General features: G+C 39.5%; 1 protein-coding gene across 1 annotated transcript; it reads left to right on the plus strand.

Moving 5' to 3' along the window:
* Window positions 1-2,818: 2,818 nt before the first annotated feature.
* Window positions 2,819-8,990, plus strand: LOC134489517 (uncharacterized). The gene is made up of 2 exons (XM_063292250.1): window positions 2,819-2,992; window positions 7,058-8,990. Exon 2 carries the CDS (start codon window positions 7,060-7,062, stop codon window positions 8,020-8,022), a length of 963 nt encoding a protein of 320 aa, XP_063148320.1. The 5' UTR covers window positions 2,819-2,992; window positions 7,058-7,059; the 3' UTR covers window positions 8,023-8,990.
* The last annotated feature ends 1,184 nt before the right edge of the window (window positions 8,991-10,174 follow it).

Here is a 10,174-nt window from a genome sequence, read left to right on the forward strand (position 1 = left end):
GAGGAAAATTCTGAGAGTGCCTTGGACTGAAAGAAGATCAAACCAGTCTGTACTCCAAGAAATAAAGCCAGACTGCTCACTTGAGGGAATGATATTAAAGGCAAACTGAAATACTTTGGCCACATTATGAGAAGACAGGACACCCTGGAGAAGATGCTGATGCTAGGGAGAGTGGAAGGCAAAAGGAAGAGGGGCCGACCAAGGGCAAGATGGGTAGATGATATTCTAGAGGTGACGGACTTGTCCCTGGGGGAGCTGGGGGTGTTGACGACCGACAGGAAGCTCTGGCGTGGGCTGGTCCATGAAGTCACGAAGAGTCGGAAGCGACTGAACAAATAAACAACCAACAACAACAAGCCACCCAGAACTGCTGGGAGTCAGGTGGCCTATACATTTAAATAATAATAATAAAAATAAAAAATACACCTATTCTGATGTGAATTTCTTTCTATTCATTTTCATTTGTATTTTTACTCTTTCATTTTAATTTTTGTATCAGGCTAATGTTAATGGCCTATAACATTTTGGGGAAGGGTTTGGGGAGAGAAATGGGTGTTTTAACCATCAGCAAAGCTTAAAGCATCCATTCTTCTACTCAAACTCTCCCTAATACAAAAGAAGGCCAATTTGAGCCCAGCTGATCTGGGGTGTGTGTGCAGGGGGGGGGGGAGGGAACAGCAAGACAAATCATGATACCAATGGTACACATATTTTCTATTCAGACTAAAGGATACGGTGAGTATCTTAAGAATGCATCCTTTACTCATTTACCACATTGGCTCTTAGAAATCAAAGCAAATATCTGGAGAATTACAAGTTAAAGGATAGCCCTGTTGTTCCAGGTCTATTAACTAGTTATCTGCTTGTTTGAACCAGCATGGCCCAGGCTGTTGCATCAGTGCCATTAGTACTCAGGCTGATTTATTGTATTTGAAAAGAGTATAAATACTGATACATTCTTCATCTTCAGGCATTAGGGCAAGGAATTTTTCAGAGGTTCAGTCAACTATTTTGCTGACCATTTAAAGAAACCAAGGAGAAAAGCCGAGGTAAATAAAAGCCTCTTTTATTCTAGCTGAAAAAAATGCTTTGGATGCAAACAGAATGCCTTTTTAAATATGCATGTGACACTAAAAACATTTTAAAATGCTTTTAGGCCATCAATAATTAAAAGAAGCAGAGATATATAGAGAAAATGTTTCATTATTTTATATGTAATGCATTATTTCTGAATGCAGATCAATAAAAATTATAACTAGGGCAGTTAGTCTATCCTTTAATCAATTAATGCTCATTTCTATATCCACTTAATGGAAATAAGCCCTACTGAACTAATATGAATTTACTTCTGAGTAGACATACAGTATGTAACAACATGCTGAAATGATGCTGCATATAAATTTGCATATTACCAAAGTCTTACTAAAAGTGTTTTTCGGGAAAAAATAATGGAAGGATATTATTTTAATGTGAAAAAGAACTTATTCTTAAATTTATTTTTTCTAGTTTGGGAATCTTGCACAATAATGCCAGAAAAAAGAAAACAAGTTCAAAGCCGTGTGTATTGCAGGAAATTCAGAGAGCGGCATGTGTGCAGTTTGTCATCGGGTAAATGCTGTGATTATGTACTTTCATCCCATCATCTGACACTAGTTTGGAAGTTGTAGCATTGCATGATGATGTCATCACACATATTTTGTCATCTGCCCCCACCCTTGCTCCCTTTTCATTGCCCATAATTTTGATTAAGGGTGTATTTCAAGTGAGCAAAACTAGCTTGACGTAGCCCACAGACCTTAATGCCTAAAGAAAGTCAAAGTGATTTCACCTTGAGATTGAAAGTACTACTTCCTTTGCTAACAAATGGGAACACTATGTCATATCCTTCATCACTGTACAGGGAAGGCTACTTCAGAATGTAACCAACTCTTCTTTTTTGGTTTGTGCCAAAGAGGTGAAAATGTAGATTGCAGCTCATCCACCATTTTGTACCAGTTCATTCAATACAATAAGAATTAACCTTTTTGAGGCTAAATCCTAAACGAAGAGATCCAGGCATATGAAAAGTTGAATGCTCAAGCTTTTCCAGAGTAGAAAGGGACTGCTTGGAGAGGGACAAAGACAACAGAGAGAGAAAACTGGAGGATGGGGAAAGAGAGTGTTGGGGAAAGAGGAAGGAAGGAAGGAAGGAAGGAAGGAAGGAAGGAAGGAAGGAAGGAAGGAAGGAAGGAAGGAAGGAAGGAAGGAAGGAAGGAAGGAAGGAAGGAAGGATTGGGCAGAGAGTGGCTAGGACTTTGAAGGGTGGAGACCAATATGATCCAGACCCCTCAGTCATGGCAGTCTACTTGTTATAGCCAGCATAGTATTAACAGGTTCCTCCATATCTGAATGGGGAGATTTACATAGTTTACATGGAAACTCTTTTTACAGATTAGGAAATACAGACGCATGGCTTTAGTCCCATCCCATTATTTGATCATAGAAACAGAACACCTGTTAATTACATTTTTAGCAATGATGCTGCCTTACATCTGCTGATGGAGCAGCTTGGAATTTAGCTTGATGCATTGCTAACTGCTTCCCACGGATGCAAATGCAGTGCATCATTTCTGGTGCACCAGACCTACTGAATAATTCAGAGTATAAAGCATAACCTAATGCTTTTATTGTGCCAGGGGACAATGATTTATTTGTCATGGAGATTATCTGAAAGTTGTCTCCCCAATTCCCTGCTTTGAGTCTTTCCAGTAACACAAGGCACTTATCAAATTAGAATTCTTAGGGAACAGAATGACATATACCAATCTATATTTAGCAACCACAACCAAAAAGCAGCTGAATCAGCTGACTGGAAGCCACTACCCTGATGTTCAGTCTTGGTTTAGACAGCACATATTCAGTACTGAAGTCAAGGAGAACAGGCAGTGCAGGAGAGACACTGAACCTGGAGGTTTGGAAACAGCCAAGCTGTATTTGAAACAAACATATCCAGGTAAGAAAGAGGGCATTTCACTGGGATCTGTGCTCAGTTCTCATGAATGTAGTGATTGGAATGGAGAGCTCCAGGGGAGGAAACACCAAGTCCAGGTATGGACACTAATGCCACTTGGGTGTGCTGGCTATTTGTGTGGCCAAGGGAGGAGGAAGCCCAAGAGAACCGTTACCAGCAGACCATTTCAGGAGCTACGGAGCCTATGTGCCTTCACTCTGTTCGCCCTATTTGTCAGTTCTGTTGATTTCAGAATGGCTTATGATTGTGCTCTGTGCTTAGTACAGGATGTGGAAAGACCAATTAAGGCTGGGTTAGAGCAGTCACCGTGAATGAATGGGTGAAATAAAGAAATGAAGAGAACAGATTCGGTTTCTTTTGACTTCATTTTTTTCACCTGTCAATATTAAACTTACTGCCTTTTTTTTTTTTTGCTCGCTCATCAGGCCATTTCCTCATCACCAAAGATAATTACTATTTACCATCATCGAGCATTGTTAAAAGTTAGCTTTTCAGCCATCTGAAAATTTCCTAACTGCCTCTGTTCTGTAGTAGGACTACTTCAGACTTTTGGACCAGAGCAGGTAGATAAGAAAATACCACTGAGATAATGGATGTGATAAGCCAGGTCTGCCTTTTCTCCAGTTTAGCTGGATAGTTTAAATGGCAAGGACCAGCATTTATCACGGTGAATGAATTCTGAGGGTTTCTTAAAGGCAAATGGTATTTTTCTTTTAAATAACTAAAAAGCTAGTTTGACAGCACTGGATCAAGATGCTTCAAAACCTCCCTGGAACAAATGGGTTTTTTAAAAGTTATTTTGTGTTCACCTTTGAAGAGTTGTGGGGGTAGAGGTCTTCCTCACAGCATGAACATCCTCTGGAAACTTCTTTTTCTGCCTTTTCTTTGTGGCATTGCCTTCAATTCATCCCCACCCCACATCTGAGGCAGATTAAAGCTGTTTCAGTGTTTTCCCTATTTCTGTCATGGGTACGATCTGGCACCCTTTGCCAATGATGTGGGCAGGGATTGGGATCTGCTGCGCATGTCCTGCACATCTGTCTCTCTATTTACTATAATTTATATGTGATCCATTGCTGGGGACTTTGAGTGGCTTATTGGGCCAGGCACCACTTTAAGCCGCTGTAGACATGCCCGTATCCACCCTCTCTGTGGTCATTTTGACCTGGTATCCACAGCTGCATTTGCCAACAGAATACCTGATCTGTACTTTCCAAAGCACTTGATGGCTCTTCCCCAAGCTCCTTAGAAGCATGGCTTTAGCATCTTTTGAAAGAGCTCTAGGTCTGATGCACAGCAGGTTGATTTAAACTAACCAAGAGAGCTGGATGTTGCTAGTTCTGTCAACATTGGGTGCATTATGGGTTTTCCATTGCTTCTGCTGACAAAGGATATTACATGGCTGTATTTTTTATTGTTTTCACTACTTTGGAAGGGGCATCATTTTGCCTACACTATTTTGTGTCATTTTGATGACTTGTTATTAGGCAAGGATCAGTCTCAATGGCATGTTCTGCATGGTTGTCTACTGGGCACTTCTACAGAACACTCCTCTGTCACTTTGTGCCAGCACTGCCATTCTTTTCCAGCAGGACCTGTCAAGGACAAAAGTTGCTTGTAATCATTATCTCCCACTTCATCCTGTAGCCTCCTCTGTGCCTGTGATCAGGCTATTTTTGGATGTGGGTTTAGAGCTTTTTCAGAAGAACGTTAGACTCATGCTAAAAATATCCTGACAGGTTATTGGTGTGGAAGTAGTGTTGTGCCAATCAGGAGCATCAGAGGCATTTCTTCATATTTTACCTTGCACACCCTACTACACCTAGTAATCACAATTTATCAAGTGGCCAGACACTACCTATACACACCCAACTCTGCCTATTGGGGAGAGCAACTGGTGGTTCTTTCCCCACTGACATGTGGGGGAAACAAAGCCAAGAGAATCCACCAATCTCCTTCTTTACCTTGGACCACAAAAGATGTGGAAGAACTATTTTAATACTGTTGCAATTTAGGAATTAACAATGGAGGCAGCACAATTTATGTTGACATACTTTTCTCCTAACTCAAGGATTGTTGGGTAGCTGGCACATTTTAATGTGGCTGTCTGGAAGATATCAATGAGTTAATAAGTGATGTATTATTTAAAGGAGAAAGTTGCAAGATCTTTAGCCCCAAAGTACATGAGTGAGAAAGGGTGAGCCATTCTAAGGGGAATGTTCCCAACAAATTTGATTTAAATATGAAATTGGCTTTCAGAAATGATTTTAGAATTTCTAGATGAGGCTTTTATTGTGTAACTGACCTGCTTCGTTAATGGATTGTTTATCGTGCCACACCTTTTATCTATTAATGCTAGGAGTTGTCCACTCTAAAGCACTTCTAGGAACTGTACTTTGATGACCCCATTGTGTTTTTTTTCTTAGATGATTGAATAGATTAAAATTTGCAGAGTGGTTTGGTGAGATATTGGTTGCTGATATTTCTGAATTGTATCTTATGCCATCCCTAAAATTTGCTCAGCTTTTTCACATATTCCACAATTGCCCACCAGCTGTTGGGACTGCAGGTCCTGTAATTCCCAGCTAGTATCTCCACATGAAGGAAGGCTAATAGATACTCAGAATGAATTCAAATATCCAAGTGTTACTTCTAGATAGATTAGAGATAGATAGATATAGATTATGTGCCATCAAGTCATTTTTTACTTCTAGCAACCACATAGATATATTTTCTCTATGACTATCTATCCCTAACCTGGTCTTTCAGATCTTCCAATGATGCACCTGCTAGTTGTCCTTTTCTTCTCTTTCCTTTCACCTTTCCCAGCATCAGAGCCTTCTCCAGAGGGCTAGCTCTTCACATATTGTGTCCAAAGTAGGACCTTTAGAATGAAAAATAGATTTGAGAGATGTAACACCCACTGCCCAATGAATGCTGATTGACTTTTACAGGGGAAAAAGAGTAGTTGGAAGGAATTAAAAAAATATATTCTGGAAGATGACATGGGTAGTTAGTTGGAGTCTGAAAAAGAGCCCTCGATGAACGCATTTGTTTCTAGCTCCTGTCTTTTAATTAATAATATTTTAAACACTCTTCACCCTACCCTGCATGGTTGTTTCTTGGCTTAATCCTAAAGAATCAACCCAGCTCTAATAAGCCAGAATTAGTTTATCAGTAGGTTGAGAACAACACAGTTGGGATATTTTAGGCACAGAATATAAGGGAGGGAATGAGTATGTGTGTGTGTGTGTGTGTTAGGGCACTGAAGGTTATTAGGACAAAATCAGGAATGGAGAAACATTGCTCCCTTAAAAATGTGGGATTTCAACTTTTAAAGAATGGGTGTAGAGAAAAAGCAGGTTGTGGGATATATGCCAGGACCATGGATGAAATAATTTCTTTCTTATGTGTAAAATATGTTCAACTCTAATGGTTTTTATAGTAGCTCATAATAAAATTAGAGCTTGATATTACTGGTAGAACCTGGGAACCCGGTTCAGTCAGTGGTATCACACAGTTGTATAATAGGTCCCTGCCTTGGCTTCCCTAAAAGGCAGTGGCAAAACATGCAGTTGTTAGGTGGGAATGTTCTTCAGAAACCTGGTGTCATGGCATATTGCTGATGAACCACACATCTGCTGAAAAATGTATATAAATGCTACCCTGACCCTGTTGCAATAACATTGCCTACCCAGTTTTAAGAGAAGGAGAAATGTTCCTGGAGAAGGAAGAAAGAGTGATAACCCAGACTGAAAGAAGTGCAGATATTCACATACATACAAAAAAGACAGGTGTGTGGGTATCCTATAAAAAGCTGTCTGCAATAAGAAAAAAAAAAGAATACATAATATAACTCTGCAAAAAAAAATAAAAAACAATAAGACAAAAGCTTATTCTAAATAAAATTAATTCATTTATGCTTATTGCTTCCATAAGAAGGAGGTTTACATTAATGTAATATATTGCTTACAAAATGTAATGGTTCCAGTAACATCGTTGTGATGCATTCACATTGGTTAATGATATCCTGCATATTCTTTTCAGTAATGGCTCCCCGGATAAGGCTGAGCTTAGCAAAGCCTCTCCCAACCATCAGTGAAGCCTTTGAGGATATTCTAGAAGATATAACAAGCAACACAATTGGTTTTGGAAATGTTTACATGAATCCAGATTCTTGTTCAGGTGAAGACTACTGTCAATCTAACTGCCAACTGTCAAGATCTACCTTTCCAGGACCACTAGAAAGCAAGCATCAACTTCAAGACAAAGAGAGATGTGGAATGCTGCACAGCCGTCGAAGAATCTTAAACTTGTCTGAGCCACCAAAAATGGTTTCTAGATGCACTCTTCCTAAAGTGACGTCACTAGAACAGAACAGTTTCATTCTTGATTGTATCAAAACCTATTCCACTTCTGGCATGAACACGTTAGAAGAGCTGTATGCAGGAGCACAGAAGACGTGTGGATGGAAATGTCCTCTTGGCAGTGAGAACACAGGAACTGACTGCACACAGTCCAACTTCCATAGCACCTGTGTAGCCACCCCTCAAGAAAAAATGAGCAAAAAACAATATGTGACTGGCTTGCCAAGGCACCCTTCTCCAAGACCATTGCCAAGAGAAAATAGTAGCCAGGAACGAAAATATAATTACAATCAAGACCAGGTGCCAACTTTGGAAAGCAGCTCCAATCCAAACCCTCTTCTTGTTAATGGTAAATCAATCTGGCTGCATCCCCCCAGAGAAGCACCACTGAGTGCCAGGGTTTGGCGAACTTCACAAAGAGGGCAGCATAGTCTGAAGGCAACTGGATGTCCTGAAAAAGAGCATCTGAGGTCTTCTACTCATGAACAACCTCTGAAGGCAGAGGCAGATAACAGAAATGGCTGGGTGGAGTATTTCCGTATTGATCAGAAAGTCACAAGTCGTGATTGGATTGCAGAATACCAAAGCGCTTGGAAAGAAGCCAAGGTTAGAGCATGCCTACTCCCTGCCATAGCAGAATCATAGTTTTATTTTTATTTAACATCAACAAAAAAGATACAAAAATCTTTCCTTCTCTGTTGTGAAAAGCATCTGTAGCATTCTTCCTATTAATGGTACAGAATGCTTATTTGCAATTCATGTTCATAGCAGATAGCATTGCGCAAATGACTAGGAAGACATGCGGGATCTTCAGACAATCAAGAGGAATAAACAGCAGTGCTCCATGGAAGACATAATGAGGGCTCTGTATCTTAGGCATTCAGATAATAAGCCATAATTATTAAACATTTTTGTAATCTCTTGCGATTTTGACCGTGAAAACAGTCATGAGACACCAGATACATCCAGCTTGAAAGCACTGGAACTGAGGTCTATTTGAATTTAGCTAAAGTGCACTGCAAAATATTTTTAACAGAAAAAATGTTTAATCCTGCATGTGCCAGTCTTGCACAAATAGGAGGACAGGATTTATTCTTTTGGATTTTTATCATAATCAAAAAGAGAGCCTGGAAGAACCCAGAAGCAAAGATCTACTACTTCAGAAGAGCATCAGAAGAGCACAATGGCTCAGAAAAAGCTCAGAAAAAGGGATCGATACCCCTCCCATCCTGTTGTCCCCTCCCCAGCAACTATATTCAGTGCAACTAAATCTCAAGGCTCCAAAGAGTCACGGATCACGTTATCACTGACCACATTATCTACCCTGATTTATCCACTTCCCTTTTAATTCCGGTTAATTGGAAAGCCATCAGTGTGATTGTTTATCAACACATTCCATATGCTATCTATTACAAGAAGATTTTTGTTTGACTTGATCTCTGGGTTCACCAGAACACTATCCTTGAACATTAGGCTATAGCCAACTCCCATTAGCTTCTGTCATCTTTTTACAGAACTTAGATCTCTTTCCTCAGCTCAACTTCCTAAGAGAAAGTAAGCCCTCATTGGTTTTCTAGGTATCAACCAAACCACTTTTTAGCAGAATCTTCTGCCTATTAGGTCACATTGCTTAATCAAATATAACTAAATATTGTTTTTTTGTTTGACTTCATTGTTGTTCTACTATCATAATAATGAAGCTTTGTTTGTTTTGGCTTTATTTTTGTGTTTTCTTTTGCTTTGCTTTTGATTATTCCAAATCAACAATCAAGGATTACTGTACTTTCCTTGTTGCTCCAGAGCAGAACTACGAGTTGCTTGTGCTTATCCAAGAAATATGAGAGGGATTTCAGCTCCTTTTAGGTCTAGCCGTAGGTGGTGGCTTCCTGGTTGAAATAGGTATATTAACTATGTTAAATGTCATCAATAGCTGATGAAAAATACAATGCCTTTCAATTAGATTATTCAATTATTGTTATGCTTTTACATTATTTTCTGATGAGTTTTTTTGTTACTACATTGCATTGTAATATATTTTTTGCTTTTATGCCTCTGGTACATTGTCCTGAATCTAGCATGAATAACAGACTAAAATACTTTTAATAAATGAACAAGACACCTGATATTAAACTAGTAAACTAGTGGTGTGCTGGTAAATTAGCTGCCAGAGTCCATTGGAGTTGGGCAGCTAATAAATTGGAAGGAAGGAAGGAAGGAAGGAAGGAAGGAAGGAAGGAAGGAAGGAAGGAAGGAAGGAAGGAAGGACGGAAGGAAGGAAGGAAGGAAGGAATTATAAATGTATAACAACCAGTTCTGCTGGCTCTGTTGCCACTGCCACACTGTGCTGTTAGCTGCCAAACAGCTGACTGGTGCATTAGGCCTCACAGCTCAGCTCTGCTCTCAACCAGTCTGCAAAATTCCAGAAAATTTAACAATTGTTTCTCACAAGCTGTTATAAGCCAGCTCCAGCACAGGGCTGCAGTAAGCTGAAAACTCGTGCCAGAATTTCCTTCTAATTTGGTAGGACTAATTCTACTTTTTCCTGACATAAACTGAAGCGGAAATCCAACTATCTATACTTGTCAAGTATTTTTGGTTTGCTGCGTTTTCACTGGTCAGATGGCAGTGTGTCATTTTTTTCAAAGCAAATTGCACTGTTTTGTTAAAATTAATAAAAATTACAATATTTAATCATTATTGTACATATGATATCAAGGGGCTGCTTTACATGTCATTACATTAAATAGCAATTGTGTCACAATTCAGTTGTGATGTTCTACTACTTGTGACTGTGGTG

Source organism: Candoia aspera, chromosome 2 (genome assembly GCF_035149785.1).
Source record: "Candoia aspera isolate rCanAsp1 chromosome 2, rCanAsp1.hap2, whole genome shotgun sequence".
Lineage (NCBI taxonomy): Eukaryota > Metazoa > Chordata > Lepidosauria > Squamata > Boidae > Candoia > Candoia aspera.

Excerpts from the sequence above, each read along its gene's own strand:
- LOC134489517 (XM_063292250.1), top strand. The coding sequence starts at position 7,060 with ATGGCTCCCCGGATAAGGCTGAGCTTAGCAAAGCCTCTCCCAACCATC.